The sequence below is a fragment of the Pungitius pungitius genome, chromosome 11 (assembly GCF_949316345.1).
Source record: "Pungitius pungitius chromosome 11, fPunPun2.1, whole genome shotgun sequence".
Taxonomy (NCBI): domain Eukaryota; kingdom Metazoa; phylum Chordata; class Actinopteri; order Perciformes; family Gasterosteidae; genus Pungitius; species Pungitius pungitius.
This window is the reverse complement of record NC_084910.1, coordinates 15,860,334-15,883,867: the sequence shown is the minus strand read 5'-3', so window position 1 is coordinate 15,883,867 and position 23,534 is coordinate 15,860,334. Positions and strand designations below refer to the sequence as shown.

Sequence of the window (23,534 nt, the reverse complement as noted above, 5' to 3'; positions counted from 1 at the left end):
GACTGCAGTTTGTCAGTCGGATGGAGTCCGTCTGATCTCCAATCAGCATTTGAGTCAAACTGGCCGTTTCTGGCTCGTTTATCAAATGTGGTCAAAAAAACTCCCACAGTCGTGATCAAGCAGCTGACTTTTCAGTAATTAACAATAACGGGTTGTTTCTTTTTCACTTTGTACTTTATAATCTTAAATATTTATGACGATCGATGTTTGAGTTTTTTAATGGGCCCTCTATGTACCAATATAATTATATATGTGTTGAATGTTAAGGGAAGGAACCTAAAGACCTGCAGAAGGAAAATGAGCCACAACCAAAGTCCATTAAGGTTATTAACTAGTGAAACTTTTATTCACCATTTTACTTAGAAAAGGTGTCTTAAAATCTAACCTGAGAAAAGTGAGGCTGCTACAGAAAGGATTGCTTTTTTCTTCATTCTTTTGCCATTCCTCAAAAAAGAAACACGAGAAAGAAGGAAAAACAAAAACAAAATAGCCAACGTTTGTGAACATCCTTCTTCCAAAGCGTTATTCATGTCTTCACATTCACTCCACTCACTGGGGGGGGGAGGGGGGGTGGGGGGTTAAAAAATAAAAATAAAATTAAAACTAGCACGATCCCTCTGCTTTTGGGCTGATGGACCAGACTCTTCCCGCCTAGCATGGATCCAAAGATGTGATCTTCTTCCTCCTCAGCCAACAGAGCTCCAATGAGCTCAAAAAAAACAAAAACACCCAGCACTTCATTCACAAAGTCTTCATGAATAACGTTCATATTGAGGAGTGTGGAGGGGGGGGGGGGGTGGGGGTGTTGTTATTGGTTGCCTGAGTTCATTCCCCTCCTTCACTTCATGGAGAACGACCCGTGCTCTGCCTACGGAGCGGTTTTCCGTGTACTCCTTCGCCACGGTGAGCGGAGGCTTTGAGTGCTGCCCCCCCCCCCCCCCCCCTCCTCCTCTTCCCCCCCCCCCCCTCCTGCATTGGAAGTCTTGCGATACCAAAATAGGGGGAGCGGCTTGGAGTGAACCACGGGGGGCATTATTCGTACGCGGATCGACACTCCCGACAAAGTCGCTGGCGAGTGGAAGAAGTGGGGGCCGCTGTGGATGGTTCCGGCACAAGGAGCAGAGAGCAGCAGGTCAGGGCCCTCCACTCTACACCGGCCACCCTTCCAGTCGGAAAACCCAACACAGCATTTGAACGGCTGTTTTCTGGATAAACAACAATTCCAGTACAGAACCTTCCGTGGAGTTAATGAGTTAATGATGGCTTTCCCCCCCCCGGAGATAAAGGTCTTATTTACATGAGCCAGAGTGGAAGCAGGTTGGAAGGTGAGCTGCGTGCGAGTGGCATTCATATTTCAGTCTGTGGCGTCACAATGTTTTTTCTCACTCTGTGATGTTTCCTCGCTCAAAGAGCTCCCGCCGTAACCCGGTCTCCATCAAGGCTTCTGCCAGCGAGCGGACTAATAAATTAAAGCAGCTAAGAACAAACGTTTACATGTGAAAAGACAAACGGAACAAATGGAACTAAATGAAAATCCGGATTTCAGAGAAGAAAAAAAACAGAAAAGGAAAAAAAAAACAGCACCCGACAGGGAAACAAGAACAAAACAAGAACTCATCCCAGTTGATGAGTGAGGCTGCATGAAGGCTGAAGGAGGCGCGCCGTCTCAGCCCGTGCTGGGGGGGGGGGGGGGGGGGGTGGCACTGGTACCAGCTGGAGGTCTTTGCAGGACGGGAGGGGGGGGGGGCAATCAGAGAGAGGAATTCTTCACAAGTCCTTTTCATTTGATACATCTTTTTTGTTCCTCCATCATCTAGGCCATCTCTTCCGGGGTGTCGGATGGACGTCTGAGTGGTGGTCCTTCTTCCCCCCCCCCCCCCAGTCCCCCCGTCCCCCGTCCCCCCATCACCAGGTTGCGTGTGTCGTTTTTTTGTGTGTCTCTGCCTCACTGCGGCGGCGTCTCTCCCACCATCTCGATGCCGTGCTGCTGGAGTTGCGCTCGGAGCAAAGCGTTCTCGTTCTTCAGCTCTTCAATCTTAAGAACAAAGACGGGGGGGAAAAAAAATCTCATTATCAACGTCTTCATCTCCGTGACAGCCAAATATAGCTCAGGGTTTACAGACAAAACTTTCTTTCTTTTGTCGGAAGACTCGAGAGCTCTGGCTGTGTGTAATGCTTGCGGCAGGGGAGAGGGTTCTAAAGACCCCCCCCCACACCTCCCCCTTCCACAACCAACTGGATTATCCAATCTGGAGGTATGTCATCCCGGCTCCATTTCCCCCCAGGCGCTCCCCGAATCCCCCGAGGAGACGGCTTCGAGCAACAGCATACGAGTATATTGCAGAGTGCTTGTGTCGAGACTTCACAATACTCTGAGTGCAGTTCTCCCCCCCCCCCGGGAGTGTATTATTCCCAGTGTCTCTCAAAGCACTGATTTCAGGTAACACCATCTGTGCAAACTCCTCGGATCCCTTTTTGTCAGACAGTGACGATAGGCTATGCAGACTGAATCCCCTCTCGCCGTCTTGGGGAAAATGAAGCTGTATTTTGGACTCGATGAATTTCATGCCTCTGAGACTCTACTGAGAGGATGTTGCAAGGCACCCCCAAAGCAAACCCGTCTACTCCAATGCAGTGGCAATCTTCACAGGCACATGTGCGGCCCGCTGTGACGGCCTTATTATTTGTGACTTTATTATTTATTTATCTGCAACACAGACCACCTCAAAGGAAGACTTTGACGTCATCGTTCACAGGCCTTTCCCCCCCCCCCATCATGGAAGCCCTGGACGCTTCACGCAATGCCAGTGTTCCTACCTGCTGCCTGCACAACTCGTTGTCCACTTGTATCCTCTCCACTTCCTTCACACCCTCCTGCAGCCGCTGGTTGCTTTGCCTCAAGTCGCGGATGTAGTCGCAGGCTTTCGACAGGATGCCCCCTTTGCTCTATGGAGGACAGACATGATTCTTATGGAAATGTGAGGGAAAAGTGGCGAGCAGTGGAGCTGTGAAGTGAGGACGCTTACTGCTCCCGTCTTGGTGCTGTCGATATTGCAGTCTGGTATGATCTTGGAAAGGGTGACAATCCAGTTGTTGATCTTGTCTCTTCTCCGCCTTTCGACTGTTGGAATGTTAAATGGAAAACAGCGTGAAGAATGCGAATCATATCAAAAGACACAGCCAGCATTCCCGATTCATTTCTTGCATGGAGAGATCAGAGGTAGTCTGGGTAAAAGAGAACCAGGTTTTAATTTCTTTCATTTAGCCATTTCAGCTGCCTGCCTTTCACAGCTTAACAGCCCCCTCTAGTGGCCAGTACACATACATATGCTATCTGTTCCTAATAGAATATTTAGACAGGGCTCTGTGATTGTTCTTTCAACAAAAATGCTCTATTTAGGCCCTGCACTGCACTGTGTTACACTGTTGAAATCAAAAGGCGCAATCGCACCTAATTACCCACCTTCATTGTGTTGCGCTCTTCTCCTTTCATCTCTCGGCGTTCGCGGTCCGTCCATTTTCCTGCAGACAGAGAGGAAATAAAACACTTTTGTATCTTCCATCTCGGGCTGCCCTGCAATCAGGCACAGGTCCAAACTAATCCCACAAATGCACCTAATCCTGTGCCTACTGAAAACTATTCTTCACGGTTATCTTTTAAATTCAAAGCCCATTGTAATCACAGCCCTCTCCACTACCACTGGTGCAACTCGGTGGGAATACTGAGAGGCACAGACGTGCAAGGCCACAAATGCAGCCCTGATGTCCTGGGAAGCTGGAATCTTATTCTTATTGCCGTCCTCTTCCCAAGTGTGGCCCGAAGGGAGCTCTCGGCTTTATTGTGCTGTAAAATTACAAGACTGAAAGAAAGAAGAAAAAAACAGATGCTGTCTATTTGAGTCGGAGCTTACAGATAATGACACAACTGTCTCCTGCCTGGTCCTCCCTTAGGTATTGTGTTAATTAAGTCTCCGAGTCGTGACGGGGAGACTCATCCATCCACCCACCTTAGCACCAAAAAGGCCAAATAACACACTCGCACATATTCATTCACAAGTCGACCCACCTGTTTGTAATGACTCAACCGAGGTGCGAAACAACAGACACGGGGGCAGAAAATGAATATTGTGACTATTGTTTACTGGCTGCACTTCTGCTGCTCACTTTGCGTTCTAATGTCCCGTGAGGTCCCACCTGCCCCCCGTGTGTCCCTTCTCGACCCTTCTTTATCCTACGTGGTCACCCAGCAACACGACTCCACTGCTGATATCTCTGTTTGAGATAGTCAGGCCAGCACAAACTGCAGGCTCGCTTGTATCTCAGCGCATCTTAATGGGATTTCAGCTGTATAATGGATTGCAGTCCAACAGTACACTTAGGCAGAGTGAAGAAGAAAAGGGGGAAAAAAATGGGGATGACTGTGTGAATCACGAAATTTGTAGGCCTGGGGGTACATCACCCCCCCCCCCCCATCCAACCCCACACTCCCTCACAACTTATAGATGCACACCTCCAGAGAATTATTGATGCCGGAGAAATCCAGAAAAATGAGCAGTGCACCATCCTGCTGGCGGAGAGCTTTCTGCGTGCAGTTTAAATAAGGGATGCAGACGAGGATTCTTCTCACATATCGCCGTGGAAAGAGGAACGAATGTGGTACTCTTTCTGTGCTGGGGTGTTAAAACAGTCCATTAGATGAGATACAAGCGAGTGCAGCCTGTGCTTGATTTAATAAGTAATATTCTCTCCCACACTTATAGATTAAAAGGTGAGCATTGATTGCTTTTGTACAAACAATTATTTAGAACAGATAAGGGGAGATTGACAGAACCCAGTGCTGCGCTAACTACTACTATTACCATGACTTACTAAGAGAGTGCTGAAGGACTGCGTCCCAAAACCCAGAAATGAGTTTCATACTTTTGGTAAGGTGGCTGAAAACAAGCCTTAAAAGGTTGTAACATGTGAATTTTTTTTTTTTGTATAAAACAAGTCAGTAGGTACCCCTGTGGTTCACCTGTCTAAAGACAAAGCGTTTGCTAATAAGTGGCTGAATAAGACTACGGTACGTCGTCACGACAACAGGTCCCCCCTCACACTGAGACCATTAAACTTAATGGAGAAGGCCTTTGTCCGTTTGTGCGGGGGAACCAGAGTCTCACATCGGGGTTTTTCCTCCAGCAGCACTCTATTCAGAAACTAGACTGAATAAGTACAAAACTCAAACAACTACCACAGGGGACAATTTGGAAAATAACAGTTAAATATAAAGTGTGGGAGGAGCCATTGGTTTCCGGATGAAGAACAATGACCTGATTAGGTCCTCATGGGGAACAAAGCTTGCCACGAGCTACCACCAATGGATCCGTGCCCCACACATCCACAGCAGGGACTCAAGGGAGGGAGAGAGAGGGGGGTGGGGGGGGGGGCTTAAATAACAGAAGTGTGAGAGAAATGTGGAAGCTGTCCTCACCAGTTTAAACCTTCGTGCTGCAGCAGCTCGTTTTCATCTCTGCGGATAGGGTGGGACATTTTCATTCATTTTACTCACATGTCAACGGTAACGTCACTGTTCATTACTTTACACCGAAATGTCTCGCGTCACGAGTCAGAAACTATTCATGAGTGAACAAATAAAAGAGAAAAAACAAAAACACATTGTAAATCGGTATTGAGAGATGGAAAAAAAAAAAAAACATTTCACTTTGCATTTCAGCACACGGCGAGGCGGAGCTCGCCGGTTACTCTCTACCGGAGAGAGAGAGCGCAGAGAATACCAAGTACATCAAACGCGACTGAGCGGCTGGAAAATTTAAGGCGGATCTACAACTCCCCGTAATGCGGCCAACAACAAAGGAGCCCACATCCTTGAGAAAGATTCTTGAAAAAAAAAAAATGAAAAAAAAAAAATCACAGAAGCACGGCGGTCTACTCCAAGCTGACACTTGACAACTGAAAGGCGGGGGCGGTTAAAAGAATCTGTCTTCTGTTCGTGTGTCCTCTTCATTAATCCTATCAGAAAGAGGTGAAAAACGGAGGCTTAATCCGCTGCGTGGAACCAGCGTGTCCTAAAACGAAGCTGCCTCAGCGATGTCCCTGAATGACCAGAAGGCAGTTCCTCGTGTTAAAGGTTAAGTACAAGGAAGCGGAGGAATATCCACTTGGGTCAATTTGATTACGAGTCATGTGCTTAGTTTTGTGTGACCATACAAGCAGCTTGCTGTGTTTTTGTCACAGCAGAAGCCAGGCCCTTTAGAATTAGCATCCATAGCAGATCACAACGAGGATGGCATCATGCAAGGAAAACGCTTTGTCTTTGCTCACGAGGAACATGCTGATTATCTTAATAACAGCAATCACCAGCGTGTGGCTAACAGTTGGAGAGAGGCACACTCTTTCGATGATTATAATGATGCGAGTTGTCAAATTTGAAGAATAAACATATTAAAAAGACATTGGAAGAGTGAGCAAAAATAAAAGCCAGGATGTGCCACGATGAAAATTACGCAAAAGAAATTACAATTGCATTTCATGCCGTATAAACTGAGGGAAAATTGTTTGAATGTTTTGTATTTATATTGCATACAATAACTGGTCAAAGGATTTGGAGCTCATTCCCTGTGAGAAAGACCTGATCCTTCCTTCTCCTGCATCAGCATTTTGACTCATGGGAATCCAGCATGCTTTGTTCACTCAGTGTGCATTGATGTTGACACACACACATACATATATACACATATATATATATATATATATATATATATTCATGCCAGATGGGCTTTCTTCTCTGTCAAGCTAGTGGGGATTTGTGCTGAAGCGTTAACAAACACAAATGCCTGCCATTCTTGCAATAAATGGTTAAAACCGGGAGCAAATAAAAATCCTATGAAAAATGTCCAATGTAAAAGGCTGAAAACGAGACACTTCAAAAGCAACATGTCCCGTTGATCAACTCCAACAAAAAGTTCAACTTTTAAGCCGATCACGGCGTGTCAGCTGAAGGGACAAACTGGCACTTTGGCTGAAGATATCAACGGTGTTCTACAAGAAGCGTGCCAAACGGCGGCGCCGTCTCCTCCTGACAGAGCCCATACTCACGCGGGGTACGGTTGAGAGCGAGGAGCGATGGTCCGCTGTGGGCCCGTCTGAATGACGTCGGGGGGGGTCATCATCACGTAGAACTGACCTGTCAGAGGCAGGGCGGTCATTGGGTCAGCGCCGCCCAAAGAAGACCAAAACAGCGACATAGAGGGTGTGAGAGTCCCCCCCCCCCCCTCTCAACTAGTTTTACACGGCCACAGAATGCCAGTCCGGCTAATGGTTACCGGCTACTATCGAGGCACTGTGTTCTACTGACATATTGCTATTTGTTTCATCTATTCTACAACAAGTCAATGCACTCCTGTCTGTTTTGGGGGGAGAGGGGGGGGGGGGGGGGACGCTAATAGAGGCATCCTCTTCGGTGCGAGGACTGACTCACCCCCTGCCTGCGTGAGTGTGGGGTCCGCGGCGGCCTGAACAGACACGGTCCCGTCGCTCACCGCGGCAGCGGGGAAGTAAGCGAAGCGCGTCTCCCCTCCCACCGCTTCGCCCGCCGGGCTTCCTCCATTGCTGAAAGGGTTTTGGATCACAGCCTGTGACGGATAAGAGACAGAGAGAGAGAGAGAGGGGAGGCTTGAGCGGGAGGCAGTGGAGCGGCCACAGCAGGTAAACGCACACCTCATTCTCGGTCACGCTCAATCCTGGCCTCCATCCGAGGCCCCACCAAGCAAGACAACAGAAGTAAATGAATGAAAATGAAATAATTACGTGGTAGGGTTGTTAGTGGAAAAAACACAGAGGTCAGCAGTCAAGAATCGGTTTACTTGAAATGGAAACAAATTCGATCCGTATGCTTTTAGCCCAAAACATGCTCTGAATTTGGCTATTAACAATGCCCCTCCGCCACTTAATGTTCAATCCCCTTGAGCAGCTCTGTGTCGGGCACACGTCCCACTCAAGACACATGCTGCACTATTTATACCACTTTCTACAACGGTACGTCTCATTGTGTGTTTGGACATGGCGTGTCTAGAGAGACGACATGCTGAATTAATAGTTGGTTTAATATTTAAATCACGTAGAGTGTTGAAAGGAGGAAAGACGAAACATCGCCAGCCTTATCCTTAAAGGCGATGTTATTACTTGAAGACCAGAAGCCTGGAGGAGGACATTAAGAGCAGACCATCTCCCGGGTGGGTTCTCTTTGATCAAAAGAAATAGGGGGAGACGTGGGCACCTGAGCCACAGCCTGAGGAGCCCCCGTGAAGGCGGCGGTAGAGACGACACTCACTGCTCCTCCCCCGTCATCCCGCCCTTCGAGGTGCTGGTCGGTCACCTGGACGACGCGGTACGTCACCTGCCAGGTGGGGAGAGAGAAGATGTGAGGCGCGCAAACCAGGGGCTGCAGGTTGTTCATGTGTTGTACTACGGTCCCACGGACAGGCGTACCGCGTCACAATCTAAATCTTACCGGACGTGTAGATATGTTTAGCATGTCTATTACTTCAGTTCAGCCGAGCCTAGTATCTGACGCTATAGTCAGATTCAAGCTCATTCTGAAGCGTAAGCACATTGCATCCCTCTCCATTTGCTTATGCTTCAGAATGTGCCTGATTTGACTCTTGGGAGGGGGGGGGGGGGGGGGGGGGGGGGGAAGAAAAAAAAAATATCTGCCTGTTATTTGTCTTTTTCCTGAGAATCTGTATTTGTAGCCCTCCATCATGTGACCCTCCGGCTGACTGACATGTGACAGCGTTCCCTGTGCCAATACCAGACCGGGCTGCAATCACATGATCGCTCACACTGGTCTTATTTACACCAAATGAGCCACGTGGATCCCTGACTTAATTCCCTTCACTGTCAATCATCCCGGGGAGGAGAAAACGACCCGGATATCATGCCTTTTTACTTTTTCCCAACCAGTTCATTTGCATCACTGTACCATTGGCAATCACTAATTGAGTAAAATACGCCTTATGTGAACAGCAAGGAGCCACCAGGTTTACCACCCAATCATGAGACTAAAAAAAGAGAAGCCACACACTCGTACCTTCAGGCGACTCCCAGCCTGCTATCCTCCTGACTTGTCTTTGGAATAAGGGACCGAGCCAGCCGGAAAAAAACAAATGACGACACTCGTGAGAGCGAGAGTGAGGTGACGGCGCTTCCACAGAAACCCCCCCCCCCATATGACGGACCATGAATTACAGAGCGTACACGCATTGCATGTGGGGGGAAATAGCACATCATCTGCCACGGTGCACGTACAGCAAAGTCCATCCAACTCCATTCATCAAACACTGATGAAACAGCAGGCTGACTTGGGACCAATATGCCATGAGTACAGTGGGGAAATGTAACAAAGTACATTTCCTCCAGCATTGCATTTATGTGAAATTGAGGGACATTCCTTGAATAAAGATTTGGGCAATGAGTTGATTTCATCAAATGATTTGGAATAATGTTCTAGGACAATTTTGAAGAATTAAAAGATATTTTTACTTAAACTTGGCATATCACCTGCCCCTCAAAACTGCGTGGTGGAGGCTAATATTGCACTTTTTCTAACATTTAGTTAGTTAGTACTTACTGCAGATTGAGGTCATTGATACAAATCCTATGCATGAAATGTACAATTTAAGCCACTGAGGACTTAAAAGTAGTTCACATCAGCTCCATCTTTACCATCTGCAACATCGGTGATGCTTACAAGGGAATGCATCACTAATTACAGGACAAAAATAAAACACGTTCTGATGCAGGGGAAGCTCACAACTACACGTATTTGCAACAGAGCTGGCTAAACACACACACACACACACACACACAGAGAAATAGCAATCCACGTGTAACTCTGCGAAATAGGTTCGGTCCGCTCACCTGACCCCCCTCGGTGCGGAACTGATATTGTATGTTGTGGTCGGCGAACCCTGCAGCCTGCTGAACGCCGGCTATGGTGACGGCCGCCTGCTCGTCTCCTGTCCCGTCTGAGGAGGAAGAGGACACATCAGAAGGGATGGGAAGGGAACACAGGGTTTATACGTACACGGTGTGTTTGTGCCTTTGGGAAGTGTGAGAGATCGCGGCAGTTTATCCACAGGTGACGTGGTGCTAAAATCACTTATTTTATTATCTGGAAGCAAAAGTCTTACCTTCAGATACCTGGACAACCTCTTCTTCTTGTTGTTGTTGTTTTTCTTGGCTGCGAAACAAGAGTGACAATAAACGTTATTTAAACACAACCTAGAGACGTTCGTGTGTATTCTGGTTTTAAAGCCAACGGAGAGAATCCCCCTCCACTCAATTAGATGGCGGAGCTTCAGACGTAGAGCCCCGGCTGGCGTCCCGGGAGCTCGCGCGACTTATTACGCGGTTGTTTGTGATTAAATCGCTAGCCTCGGCTAACCTAGCTATTGTGTTATTAGCTCATCGTTATCATGTTTTTTTTTTTTTTCCTTCTTTTTCTTTGGGGGTCCGCTGATGTATAACTCGGCTAACCGGTTAGCAAAGCCTCCCGCTTCTGTCTACAATTTAAACTGTTCTCTTCGGCTCGAACGGGTACGGACAAAGAGTGTTTTAAAGTTAACTTAGGCCCTTCGTTAGCGCACTAACGCTAGCTATCCCGGGTAGCATGTCGCAGCTAGCTGGTGCCCTCAGCCATCTTTTTGGCCGATTCTCGGGTTACCTTGCGCTGTCCAGACTGCGATCGAGCATATCCATCAGGGTTAGTGTAAAAAAAACTGATATTCGGTGTCACAGACGAGAGATGGAAGTGGTGATCACGGGAACAAACACTCGGGTCATGTGAGGGGGGGAGAGAGAGCGAGAGAGAGAGGGGGAGAGAGAGAGAGACAGCCCAGGACACGTGAGGCGCGGCTCGGTGTCGGAGTCAAAATGGAGGCCGCCTTCGCCGCTGCTGGCGTGTTGGGACCCGAGCTGCGTCAAACCAAACGCTGTGGCTGTGTGTGGAGAGGTTACACCGGGGCAGCTATTATCCGTTTGTAACGTTAACCATCGAGAGAATGTAGTGGGATTAAAAAAGTTAAATTAGTAAAACAAATATGTACAATTTAATATCGCAATATCGCCTATGTGAGAGATAGTTATGCAGATTTAAAATTGCACAGAATTCAATATTCCCTTTCAATGTTTCCATAAAAAAAAGATAATGGGATGTTGATGTATCAAGATAATGAGATAATATATAATATCAAAATAAGTATGCATCAACTTATAATGGACCGATAGGCCAGAGTAATTAAAAAAAAAAACATATTTTGAGATGCTTTCACATTAATAGAGAGTGTATTTGAGATACAAAGCCGAAGTCATTATCTTGAGGAAGTTTTTCCTTAAAAATAAGGATACCTTTTCATTACAATGGCAGAAATGGGGTTTTAATACGTTCCCACTAGATTACGTTTACATTTACTTCTTAAGTCACCCAACAAGACAAGAATGTGGAAGGTGCTTTCGCAGTGATTTTATCTAACACTCATTTTGCCCATACCACTACCTTTCTAAAGAAAATACAGTAGACAAGCCAAAAGGTTAAAATGTCAAATTTTGATGAAACAAAAGATACTCCTAAAACTCCTCAAATCAGAAATATACTAGTGATACTTATCCGCCATTTATCATCTTAACTTTACCTCATTACGTCACTTGATAGTTTGCCGTGAACTTTGCCACATATAAAGCGGAACCTTTCTCCGTTGGCCTTTGTTTACGAGACAGATATGAAGAGCACACCATTATTCACAGGTGATCTGTCGCTAATCTTGCAGTTTGAGCAATCGAACAGTTGACTTCAGGCACTAAATTGATCAAACAAGTTTTCCAAAACTCTTAACGGACTAAAAACGACTCTTATGTGTTGAATTTAACAACGGCTTTAAGCGAGTGTTGGCCAATCAGTACTGAGAGCATTCGCTCTGGTCAGCTCTCATTGGCTGGAACGGGAGGCGGCCCTCCCCGCTTCCTGGTCGGGAGTCACTCTGAAATAAGGCCGACCTCTCCTCCTTGGGTGAAGGTTCAATGCGGTGACACCTTCTCGTTAGCTGACTGTTGTAACGCGTAGTTAAACCTCCCAGCGACAATGTCTGGCCGTGTCCTCGTTGGAGTTAAGCGAGTCATTGACTATGCCGTTAAGGTAAATATCCTTTCGCTGTTCCAACCGACGCAGTCTCCATTTCTTTTGCAAGGGTATTTGTCCTGTTCTCCCTCACTTGACTTTCTGGGTTATGCTAGCTAACGTTAGCCGGCTTGCACAACCTGGCTCAGGCTCGGGAGCTAAGGAGCAAAACTACCTGTTCGCGTATTTACTAACGTTAGATCATGTCAGTCAAGTCAACACGTTAGCAATGGATCGATCGGATCATTAGCAGTTGTAAGGCTGATGTTCTGAACTTATGCAACTTGATGTCTGTCTGGCTGAACAAATACATGTCCTCCCATAGAATCAGCTTTTTTAATCTTTTCTTCATCTTAATTAACGCAGTAACTCCACGGTGCAGTATGTGATATAAATATTCTTTAGCGAGGTTACAGTGTCCTTTGGCCATCCACAGTCAATGTTTGCAGATGTTTCATGTGACAGCGTGAGGTCCTGCTCCAGCTGCCCGCAGCTGGGTCTGTGCAGGGTCAGTGCTCAATGTCGACCCCTCAAGTTTTATCACAATACGCCATATAATAAGTTTTTTTTGTCAGATTGAGTCCTCTAAAATCAGCATATAATTAGTGATGTGACTGTGCCTTCATTCTCGGAGCCAGTTTCCCCCAAAAAGTATATTCTTGTAGGTTTTACTGCTTTGGCGAGAAAGAACTTGCTTCTGAGTCGTCACCTCAAGCACATCAAATGCCCTTGACATTAATCGGAATGAGAGTAATCGCTCATCGATACCCGCCGGTATAGAAAGGAAATCCCTCCGTGTTTCTGAACACCAGACCCTGGCTTCATTAAAAACATAATCCTTCAGAGCATATCCAAAAATAAATGCTTAGCCAACTGCGCAGCTTCTCTTTCGAACCGGTGTCACTAGATGTCCTGCCCACCCCTCACCCCCAGCCCTCTTGTAGTGACTCTGTCCCGCCGTCTTCCTCCTCAGATTCGAGTGAAGCCGGACAACAGCGGCGTGGTGACGGATGGCGTTAAGCACTCGATGAACCCCTTCTGTGAGATCGCGGTGGAGGAGGCGGTCAAGCTGAAGGAGAAGAAGTTCATCAAGGAGGTCGTGGCTGTGAGCTGCGGGCCACAGCAAGCGCAGGTGAAGAGGGGGGGCAACATTTTGCATGGTTTTTGAAAATGGTTCTTCTAGTGGTTACATTAGCAAAAAGTGGTATCCGATATGTATTTATGATTTATTTTGATCTGGAGATATGTGACGTATACATTTCACCATATGGTGATAATTTGATTTTCCATTCTGAACAGAAGTTCTATTTAACCCAAACTCCCTCGACCTCTTAGGAGACCATCCGTACTGCCCTCGCAATGGGAGCAGATCGTGGAATTCATGTGGAAGTGACTGGGAAAGACTATGACACGCTGGGACCCCTGCAGGTCTCAAAGATATTTGCTGCGCTGGCCAAGAAGGAGGACGCTCAACTCGTCATCCTGGGCAAACAGGTTGGAGATTCATGTCACTCTTTAAAACCGCTGTCTCCTGAACCGGACGTGGACCGATGTTACCTTTTTGATCAATGTTTTGCTTTGGGCCTTTCTAAGCCAATCACTCAATGTAATTAGCTTCACTGCAATTGCTGTGCATGGGATCATAAAGAAACTTAAACTTGTGTTGGTTCCGTAGGCCATCGACGATGACTGCAATCAGACCGGCCAGATGACCGCCGCCTTGCTGGACTGGCCACAGGTACGCTCCGACGAAATTACATTCCTAACGAGGCTTAGCCCACCTGTCTCAAATGATGTTGTCAAAATGGGTCAAATCCTACGTGATTACAAAAAATGAGAGAACCCAGTTTCTATTTGGCCCCGCTGTCTCCACAAAGGACGTTGACACGGCAGTGGTGATATCAGGCTGTGCCTCTGGGCTTATCAAAGTGAGCAGAGACTAGTTTGAGTCAGTGTGAGCTGCGAGGGTCAAAGACAGTTGAAGTTCACTAGCCGACCACTAGGTAGAGCACTTTGTTAGCATGTAATCTCACAATTAGATGAAAATATACATCATGTTCCAGTGTGTTTGTGGGTTTAAAAAAAGATTTTTTTTAGTTTTGCCATCATCACATTTTTACCCACATACAATTGCATCAGGAAGGTTTTCACGATGGGCATTTTTGTTACATTTTATGAACTAGTATTGAATGTCTTATCATCGCAGGGTACTTTCGCATCAGAGGTGTCATTGGAAGGAGACAAGGTTAAAGTGGTGAGAGAAATTGATGGCGGCCTGGAAACCATTAAGATCGACACACCAGCAGTGCTCACGGCAGACCTTCGACTCAACACCCCCAGATACGCCACACTGCCTAATATCATGGTAGGTTTAAATAGGCACCGAGCCCAAAATCTAAAATACATTTTTCCCTTTTGAGAAGTCTGTTTTTAAAAAGAAAATGTTTTTAAAGCTACTAAAACAGAATTTGTACTTCACCCGTCTACTTTCAGAAAGCCAAGAAGAAGAAGATCGCTCAAGTGAAGCCTGCCGACTTGGGCGTGGATATCACGTCCCGGTTGGAGGTGTTGAGAGTGGATGAGCCCCCACAGAGGCTGGCGGGGGTGAAGGTGGAGACTGTTGATGACCTAGTGAGCAGACTGAAGGAGTCGGGGACGATATAGTCTTTAGGAGCGCGAGCAGGGGAGCACGCCACTCGGAAGAAGGGTACTTGGACCTTTTTCATCATATTTTCATCAAACTATTTTCCTAATCCTAATAAACAAATGTTCAAATAATGTGTCTTTCCTGAAAAATTGTGGCTACCAATGAAGCCCTTTTATTCTTAAATAAAATTCCATTTCCAGCCTGCCTATACATGCAGCCGGAGTACCATTTGTGAATAATAATTTTTTAGATTCCCATCACCAACCATTGTTTAAAACAAAACAAAAAGTGACTGATATGCTGTGACTGAGAGAGTGTTGTGACGGAGAGAATGTTGTATCTAGTGGTAAACGGAAACCAAGCCAAATAAAGAATGCAATGCTCTGTTTCATATCTCCGTTCTCTTCTCTCCCTGCAGAACTCTCTCATGAACAACGGCACTGTGCTGCACAAGCGCAGCCGGAGGCCTTGCTCGTGTTCTTCTAACCCTTCTGCTCTTGACACTGACTCCCGAGGACACGCGGGGAGGCACCGGGACACACCGTCCTGCGGCCCGAAGAGGATCACTTCGTCTTTTGTGTCCCTTGTAACTCTCATTCATTCACGGGCAAATAATTTGACTTTACCCGAGCTGTCTTTGTGCAACAATCGAGACCAAGGCCAGTTTGTTTCACCCTGTGTGATACCACGACGATGCATCTCATCAACGGTCCGTTTTCATCTGGTGCATCTGTAAATGGTTTATGTAGATATAGACCCAACCAAGTAGAGATGACCGTATCTCTCAAGATTAGTGTTGTGCGGTGATTTGTATAGTTTGTGTAAATGTAAGCGGGTTTCAGGACTCGGCAGACAGTGTCACTTGGTACAAGCAGGAGGGGAGTGATCCGACTTTTACCGTAAGCGCCTCAATTCTGTGTGGATCTTACAGAACATGACAATAAAGCAGTCTTTTTAATATCTCACCCAAGATTGTGTTTTTGTTATAATTTGACATGATTAATTACTCTTAACAGGAAACACATTGTGGTTAATCTTAGTTTGTCTGTGAGGGGGATTTATTGGAGCAAGTGTTTCCCACTGTCTGAAGCGGTGTTCTGTTTTACATACTGAATCACATTTGGCCAGTGACCCATTTCTTTACCAAGTTGTGTTGAATCATGCAGCCAAACACAAAGAAGCTTCACCTTGCCAAACCTAATTTAGTCCAATATAAAATCGCTGCAGCAAATCCCAATATCATGAAGACCTGAAAGCTCCACTTTGTAGCGGTGTTGATTCCTCGTGTCTAGTCATCTAGTCATCGTTATTTAAAGAATTCTGTGTTAAATGACGTTCAGATATCAAGCACATGGTAACTGATGAACTAGCAAAGTAGCTTAAGGTCTTGTTTACTGTCTCAGCTTACTGTTCCTCAGCAGGACTGAGGTAAAGGTACCAGCAATGTGGGCCCCAGCGCACACACGCAGGTTAACTATTCATTATATGAAAGACACGTCAATATACATATGTATACTAATCCATATAAAACCACGGGCCTTGTGTTTAATGGAAACACCTAAATATGAAATAATAGTTTTACCAAAAGGAAAAAGTCCGCGCTGGTTTCGGAGAATTGTGTGAGGGGGCGTGGCCTCGCCAGCACAATCAAGGCTTTGACTCTGCACAGGTGAGCCTCACGCGCACTGCGGACAGGAGGACACGGATCCGGTCACTGCTGCACGAGACACCGAGGACATCGCTGCGCTTCATGTTTATCCTGCGATTTTAAGTTAATTTACGACCGACAAATAACCTCTGGTGAATTGTTCAGCAACTCTCGGGCCTCTTTCAATGAAATGACTTTTCCTGTTGAATTTGGGCGGATAAGCGCGTTTTTTCTGGCCTTTTTTCTTCGCTTCACTTTTCGAGGTAACGTTTTGAATGCTTTGCCCCTTCACCGCCAACGAAGGGGAATGGGCGCCTGTTGCTATTGTTGAATTACTTGCTTTGTGCTTTGTGTAAAGGTCACGTTGCCTGTCCCCACCGGCGTGTAATTAAACGGAAGATAACCGACACGAACGTTTCCATCTCTGGTCTCCCCCGCAGGTGCATCCTGTCAACTCGTGGTTTCCCCTGCTGGACCCACGCTGGTGAACGCGTTGGTCGGCCACAATGTCACTCTGGCTGTGTCCTTCACCGGTGCCCCCGACCCAGTGCTCATCTGGTCCATGGGAGATGTCACTGTGGTCACATGGGCCATTAACTCCACTGCCCCCCCCGTCATAGCCGATGACAGAAGGAATGTGCTAAGGGTTGAAGCAAATGGGTCCCTCAGCTTTGTAAACGTCCAACTTGGAGATACCAGTAACTACACCATTGAAATGACAAAACCTGGACTGTTTAAGTCCTCCGTTACTTTCACTCTGAAAGTGTTTGGTGAGTACTCCGATTTTTGTGATGGGCTTTTAAATCATTTCGCAGGCCTTTTGTCTCTAATGACATTAGGATAAAATTGTACACAAAAGCTCCCACATTTCCTCGGTGTGAAGGTGGACTGTCCTCAATCACGATCATCATTATTCTTAGTCTGACTTTGTATAGTTGAGTTTTATTTTATAGCGTAATGGAGAGTGACAGCTTCTCCAGAGGACACAGCTGCAATCCTCATTCCCTCACATTAGACCAAGACTGAATCCTTTCCTGCTGCGCCCCCGGAAGGAAACTTTTTTTTTTTCAATTTACGTTTGATTGTTTGTTTTAATGTAATTTTCGATGTAATTTTACTGCATTTGTTGTTGCATGTTGTTTGTTTTGTTTTGGCTTGATTACCCGTTCCTCTCTCCCCACTTCGTTCACAGACGTGATCCAGAGCGTGGCCCTGAACGGGCCGCCTGGTTCCGTCCGGGAGGGGGCCGCTGGGTTCACCCTGCGGTACAGCATGCAGCGAGGAGTGGTCGAGCAGCAGGCGTGGTTCTTCGGCGGCGCGGAGATCCAGTCGAACTCTCACTACTCCGTGCAGGGGAGCAGCCTCGTGATCCGCCAACCCAACCGAAGCGACGCGGGCCGGTACGCGGTGTTGCTGAAGAACCCCTTCAGCCAGGTGACCGCCGACGTGAACGTCACCGTGCTGTGTAAGAGCGTCTAGGACACGTCCTCCTCAACCACCTCTGTTTGTGAGCCCGCTTTCTGGAGCTTTCCTTCCACTCTGTGCTGTGTTTCGTAGACGGACCAGACGAGCCGGTTCTCGAGGCCCGCCCGGCTCGGCCTTTCTACCTGGAGGGGGACTCCCTGAGCGTCTCCTGTACGGCCGATGGGTTCCCCCCGCCCACTGCGGAGTGGGTCTTTGGCGCGCAGACCACGGTGGTTGCCCACCCAGGTGTGTTGGACCTGCCAAGTGTGCAGACCAGTCAAGGAGGCCTTTACGTGTGCACGCTGATCAATGCGGAGACGGGAGTAAAAAGCCAAAAGAATCTCACTTTAAACGTCTATGGTGTGTGAATTGTGCACCTGATAAGACATTTTTGCTTGCAATTTGTCTTTATTGTTCCAGATTAGTTACTAAATATTATAACAATTTAGAATTTACACAAGGTTCCTTTTTTATTTTTAATTTCAGTCTGGTTTTACTTGATGTCTGAAACCTTTTCTCTTTGGACAGTGAGGCCGGCGAATGTCTCGACGTGCTCCGTGCAGTCGGTGAGCAGCGTGGAGCTGCAGTACTCCTGCCAGTGGCCCGGGGGAACCCCACCGGCTCGCCTTTCTCTCCCAGCACTAAACGCCTCCCGCAGTGGAGTAGGAAACCTCAGCCTGGTCGTCCCCGCCTCGCACAACCTCGACGGGAAGACGGTCACGTGCGTGGCTGACCACCCCGTCGAATTGAGCAACTGCAGCATCACCGCAGGTACGTCCTTGCTTTTTTCACAGATCATCAAGCCGACGACCCGTTGTTCTCCCACGGACTTTGGCAGCCGACGCCAAACCAGAGCCGTGTCCTTCTCAGGGGGGCCCAGGATGTTCCCGCCAGCTGTGAGGACCACGGTGGACCCTGATGGCAAAATGGTGGTGGCCATCGACTGCGTCAGTGAGGCCTCGCCTCCGGCTTTGGTCTCATGGTCCAAAGGCAGCGAGGACATCGTCGGCACGGCACCGCACCAAATCAGCAGGGACACCACGGAGCTTCAGATACGCGATTACAACGTCAGCAACTTCCTCCTCCAGAACTACACTTGTACCGGCCGCAACCCACTGGGCAGCCAGAGAAGGGAAATCCAGCTGAGAGGTGCAGTACTGCTGTTCCTGGTTGGCTCTACTTGTTTGTGTCCACTACGCTTTGTGTTTTTATTTATTATTTATTTGAATTGCAGGTGAAGGTGTCCCATTGATAAACTACAGCACTCTAACTAAATTAATTTAGTCCCACATAAACCAGCTAAGATGTTAATGTATGAGTGGCTGTTTAGAGTTTCAAATAACTGATTCATACTAAAGAAAAGGGCTGCAATAAATGACTATTTTAGTAGAGTCACAGAAGATTAAACTGTTTTGTAAATTAGATATTTCCCTTGTTTAAATGGTCATTAGTGTGACTAAAAAACAAGAATACGTAGCAATTTGAAAATGTCACTTTTAAGCTTTTTTTAAAACTATTTTTGGACTAAACTTTGAGTAAATGGATAGCACAATAGAAATGTGAAAATAGTTGCAACTTTACTACACTTTGGATCATGTAATACTTGTAATGTCTAGTGGTTTTGGTGGTTGCAGACTAGCAGTGACTGTGTAGTTTCTCACCACAAGGGTTTCCTTCAACTTCTAGGGTTACCAGATTAAAAAAAGAAACCGGCCTTTTAAGATGAAGAGCCAAGTAAAAACAGCGCTTTCCCTTTTGAAACAAAGCTCCCCAGTCTTGGTGTCCACCCCCCCCCCCCCTCCACTAACAATCCCTTTCCCTTTCCAGGACCGTCTATCTCAAATTCCAGATTATTCTTTAATCACAATGGAACCATAGTCACGTTGACCTGGGAGGTCCCGCCCACCTCCATCGTCACAGGTAAAGCAATCACACACAAACCCAACCTTCTTGTTTTGAATGAGCACATCCTGCATTAAGGATAGGGGTGTAAATATTGTTTGAGAGCCTCTAGCCGAGCAGTGCTGTGTGTGGGAAATTTTGTGTGTCCGTTTTGTTCTTGATGTGCAAGATAAAAGGTGCGCCGCATCAAACTGGCCTTTAAGGCTGCCGAGAGAGATGCCGCCGCGTGGTAAGACGACGCGCTTCAACGCGGATTCAAAGAGAACTGCACGTGTTCTTATATTTGCAAAGGGTTCGACGTCCAAATGAAGGGACCGAACAGCCTGAGCAGGAATCTCAGCGGTACCCAAAGCAGAGGCAGCTCGGACGGGTTTCACACCGTCCAGCAGAAGCCTGGCGGCGCCAGGAGTGCAGACATCTTTTTCCTCGATCCCAAGCTGACGTACGGGTTTCGGGTCGTCCCCAAAGCTCGCACGACCGCGGGACAGCCGTCTGCGGTCCTAACAGCCGGTCCAGGTATAACCGATCGCTTTAGATGGGGTACGTTTTGCCGCTTGGAGCTACGGAGGTTAGATTCTGGTCACATTTAGGTGAAGGGCTGAGTGGATCCGCCATCGCTGGACTCGCAGCTGGAATCCCCTGCGGCCTTCTCCTCCTCGTCCTGCTGGGGGGCTTAATCTACTTCTGCGTCTACTTGCACAGGAACAAAAGTACGTGGCTGCTTTAGCAAACGGGATCCCGACCGGGCCTTTAGACGAGGGGACGTGGTGACATTCTGTGATTTCCCTGTTTTTGGTAGGTCGGCAGACGAGATATCCGAAGCCCAGAGCCGTTGAGAAGGTATTGGCTGCTAGTTTGGGCGCAGTATAAAATACACGGCGTACTTTGCATATCGTGCATCAGATTCATCAGTGAACATGTAGCCAGGTGAGTTTCGTGGGTTTTAGCGTCCTTCTTGTCGTCCACAGGCAGTCACGGCTCCGGCAGAACTTGCCCCCCATAAGCTGCTGACGGGGGGGCTGAGGTCTCCTCCTGATTACAACCGATTGCAGCAGGTCGTCTTTCTAATGCAACGTTGTTTCTTTTGAAGATTTTACACTATTTTATTTGGCTTGTTTTTTCTTCCTCAGACCCGCTCGGAGAGATCGGTGGCTCTCCCCGCTTTTGTCCCTGCCCGGCCCGTCAGGACCGCTACGATTGTCTGAGCTCCAAACTGGGGTGTATATAATGCTGTACTTTTAAGTGTTTTATTCCAGTGTATGATACATTTCTGTAATTGTATTATTTTAAACGAAATGATTGTGTCAAATGTTTTTCAGTAGAGATGGATATTTGTGGAACTTTACGTTTTATAATCTAACTATAAACTATTTATAATAAATCCAAAGTTCAAGCCACACCTGCAAAGTAATTTATCTATTTATTTAAGGAGACCAATATGCTCAAATGTTTCCTTTTTGAGTGTAACTTCACAAGTTCGATTCATAAATAATGGTGATTATCCTACATACATAATTTATTGAACATCAATCGTCTGATGAAACGGTTTGCATTGCTCCAGGTGACGCGTTCATGCTTACTGTAAATATTATATTTGCAGGTTAAAATGCATCATGTCATAAAGGGTGAGACAAGTGCATAAGAGCAACCTTTTTTTTCCGTTCCTTCTGGGAGGGAGAAACCAAGTGTTTCTTTACGGGAACAGAAGCTGCAGCAGAAGACTAACCGATAAGATCAGGTGCCTCATTTGGGAGGCCCACCGGAGGAAGATGTTGAGTGGCGCCTCCTCCTCAACGTTGGTGTGGGGGATGAGGCTTGTGGAAGGGTGGCAGGCTTTAAGATCCAGTTACAGTGTGTATGTTGCCCTGATGCGTCCTCTGTTGTGAGGAAACACGCTCAAATACCTCTGATGTTTCCATTGTGGGTTTTTTTAATGCACATGTTTGTGCAGCAGATGGCGCTACAGACGTCCCATCACGTTAACATATTCAGCGGCCGTTTGTTAGTAAAAAGGACATTTATAACACTTAATATGAATATTGAATATGCTGCAGTCACTGTTTTGGTCTATTTAACTGAACCAACTAATACTAAAGTTAAAAGCAGTTAAGGCCTCAACATAGGACCGGTAAAAGGAGTTATCGTAGCCCCTCTATGATCAAATAGAGGCCGTGGCCATCAACAAACCTGCCACCCAAAACTAAATGTTACGTCTGTGTATATGGGGAAAAAGAAATCCCCCTTTTAACATGGTTAACTCATGACGCTGTTTACTACTGGGCCAAACCGCACGCTCTGCATCTTCCACATTCACGCCGCTGCAGTAAGTGACACGTTGCACAAGTCTGCATCCTCTCCCACAGTCGGTTACGTCCTGCAATCGCTGTTACTTGTTTCCTCTTTTTAGTTCAGATGCCGTTTTCTTGTTTTTATCTCTCCGGGCGAGAGAATAGTTCACTGATGGTAACCGTTCACGTGGAACATGAATAGTGAATCTTATGAGTGCACACGTCTTCGTGTCCACTATCTGACATCGCGGTGAAACCACTCGTACCGAGCACAGTTTGAGAACTGCCTGGTCACTCAGAGCGTGTTTCCTCAATCAAATACAGATGCAAAAGATTGTACTCGACATGCTGACACCACGTGGTTGGGTTTGACCTTTTGACAGCATTTCATCAGACATTAGATGGAAAAACCTGTGTCTAAAATCCTGTTACACCTTAACAAAACAACACATTATGTTCCCAAAACCCGATCGGTCATGAATGCTGATTCTCTTCCAATCGCCGTAGATGGCCCTCGTAACAACGCAATTGCTGCTCAGAGGTCACACAGGGCAGAAATCTCTGAATGTTAACACTGACCATGTGACATGCAATCAGCCGTGCTTGAACCTGCTAAATAACCTTTAATAACCCCCCCCAATCCTTTTTCCCTTTGCTTGTTTGTTCAAGCCGAGTAAATGATGTCAATGCTAATAAAGTTGTTGTTTTTGGTAAATGTTTGAAGTATTGGCCTCAATCAGAGGGCGCAGGTGAAGCGCTCACACTGCGTGTCTGTGTGTGTGTGTGCGTGTGCGCCCATGACCACACCCCAGCATCCCTGCATCCCTGAAAGGAAGTGTGCGCTTCAGCATGTTCCATTGACCACGGCAGGACTGCAAGCCTTTGCACATCCGCGGTTCCAGAACGCCGAGTAGAACAACAGACATGGAGCGGCCTCCCGACCAAGACCCTCCCCCATCTCCATCCAACGGCAGCAGCCCCTCGCCCCCAACCCCACCCCAACACACCCCTGCCCATGTAGCCCGGTGTGAAAGCGTCACGTGGATTTTTTTTCCCCAGCAGCTGAAGGGCATTTGTTCTGTTTTGATTGTTTTAAAGGATTCTGCCTCCATCAACAGAAAAGTGGAGGGCATAACTTTATGGAATTGAGCCTAGGGCTTCCTCTTCGACGTCGCGTTCACTCCCGGCCTGCACTCTCACTCCTTCCCCCCGAAGAAAAGGCTGATACTTGAGCGGTTTGATTCATCCTGAGGAATTCAGGTAAGATGATGCCGTGCTGCGGATTGCTGATGTCACCTTGATGGTGAGAATAAAGAGTTGGTGTCATAAAGTTGAATGCATATGATGGAACTAACGAGTGCACATCTCACTGGGGGGGGGTTTCACTGTGAGATTTTGCATTCGTTTGAC

At 47.0% G+C, this 23,534-nt stretch overlaps 3 protein-coding genes across 5 annotated transcripts; 2 read left to right on the top strand and 1 right to left on the bottom strand.

The window, feature by feature from the left end:
• Positions 1–318: 318 nt before the first annotated feature.
• LOC119196967 (upstream stimulatory factor 2) lies at positions 319–10,969 on the bottom strand. Of its 3 annotated transcripts, none has more exons than XM_037452794.2 (11): positions 10,727–10,969; positions 10,194–10,243; positions 9,922–10,028; positions 8,279–8,398; positions 7,481–7,634; positions 7,099–7,186; positions 5,474–5,512; positions 3,464–3,522; positions 3,027–3,121; positions 2,818–2,946; positions 319–2,035 (listed from the first exon to the last, which is right to left on the bottom strand). In XM_037452794.2, exons 1-11 carry the CDS (start codon positions 10,759–10,761, stop codon positions 1,946–1,948), a joined length of 966 nt encoding a protein of 321 aa, XP_037308691.2. In that variant the 5' UTR covers positions 10,762–10,969; the 3' UTR covers positions 319–1,945. The 3 variants fall into 3 exon arrangements, with proteins under 3 accessions (XP_037308691.2, XP_037308694.2, XP_037308692.2); XM_037452797.2 differs by having other exon boundaries at positions 8,333–8,398; positions 10,727–10,964; XM_037452795.2 differs by lacking the exon at positions 5,474–5,512.
• A 1,064-nt stretch (positions 10,970–12,033) lies between these two features.
• Positions 12,034–15,787, top strand: etfb (electron transfer flavoprotein subunit beta). The gene is made up of 7 exons (XM_037452802.2): positions 12,034–12,193; positions 13,149–13,307; positions 13,511–13,669; positions 13,851–13,913; positions 14,382–14,540; positions 14,669–14,882; positions 15,241–15,787. The coding sequence occupies exons 1-6, from the start codon at positions 12,140–12,142 to the stop codon at positions 14,837–14,839; spliced, it is 765 nt and encodes a 254-aa protein (XP_037308699.1). The 5' UTR covers positions 12,034–12,139; the 3' UTR covers positions 14,840–14,882; positions 15,241–15,787.
• Positions 15,788–16,514: 727 nt separating this feature from the next.
• vsig10l (V-set and immunoglobulin domain containing 10 like) lies at positions 16,515–21,399 on the top strand. Its single transcript, XM_037452782.2, has 12 exons — positions 16,515–16,733; positions 16,911–17,240; positions 17,663–17,935; positions 18,028–18,294; positions 18,463–18,705; positions 18,805–19,083; positions 19,762–19,854; positions 20,128–20,352; positions 20,427–20,546; positions 20,636–20,676; positions 20,805–20,891; positions 20,967–21,399. Exons 1-12 carry the CDS (start codon positions 16,661–16,663, stop codon positions 21,039–21,041), a joined length of 2,106 nt encoding a protein of 701 aa, XP_037308679.2. The 5' UTR covers positions 16,515–16,660; the 3' UTR covers positions 21,042–21,399.
• The last annotated feature ends 2,135 nt before the right edge of the window (positions 21,400–23,534 follow it).

Excerpts from the sequence above, each read along its gene's own strand:
- LOC119196967 (XM_037452794.2), bottom strand. The coding sequence starts at position 10,761 with ATGGATATGCTCGATCGCAGTCTGGACAGCGCAAG. Across the intron at positions 10,029-10,193 it reads GGTTGTCCAGGTATCTGAAG|ACGGGACAGGAGACGAGCAG; the intron begins GTAAGACTTTTG and ends CTTCCTCCTCAG. Across the intron at positions 2,947-3,026 it reads ACAGCACCAAGACGGGAGCA|AGCAAAGGGGGCATCCTGTC; the intron begins GTAAGCGTCCTC and ends TGTCCTCCATAG.
- vsig10l (XM_037452782.2), top strand. The coding sequence starts at position 16,661 with ATGACTTTTCCTGTTGAATTTGGGCGGATAAGCGCGTTTTTTCTGGCC. Across the intron at positions 17,241-17,662 it reads TTTCACTCTGAAAGTGTTTG|ACGTGATCCAGAGCGTGGCC; the intron begins GTGAGTACTCCG and ends CTTCGTTCACAG. Across the intron at positions 19,855-20,127 it reads GCCCACCTCCATCGTCACAG|GGTTCGACGTCCAAATGAAG; the intron begins GTAAAGCAATCA and ends ATATTTGCAAAG.
- etfb (XM_037452802.2), top strand. The coding sequence starts at position 12,140 with ATGTCTGGCCGTGTCCTCGTTGGAGTTAAGCGAGTCATTGACTATGCC. Across the intron at positions 13,670-13,850 it reads TCGTCATCCTGGGCAAACAG|GCCATCGACGATGACTGCAA; the intron begins GTTGGAGATTCA and ends TTGGTTCCGTAG. Across the intron at positions 13,914-14,381 it reads CCTTGCTGGACTGGCCACAG|GGTACTTTCGCATCAGAGGT; the intron begins GTACGCTCCGAC and ends TTATCATCGCAG.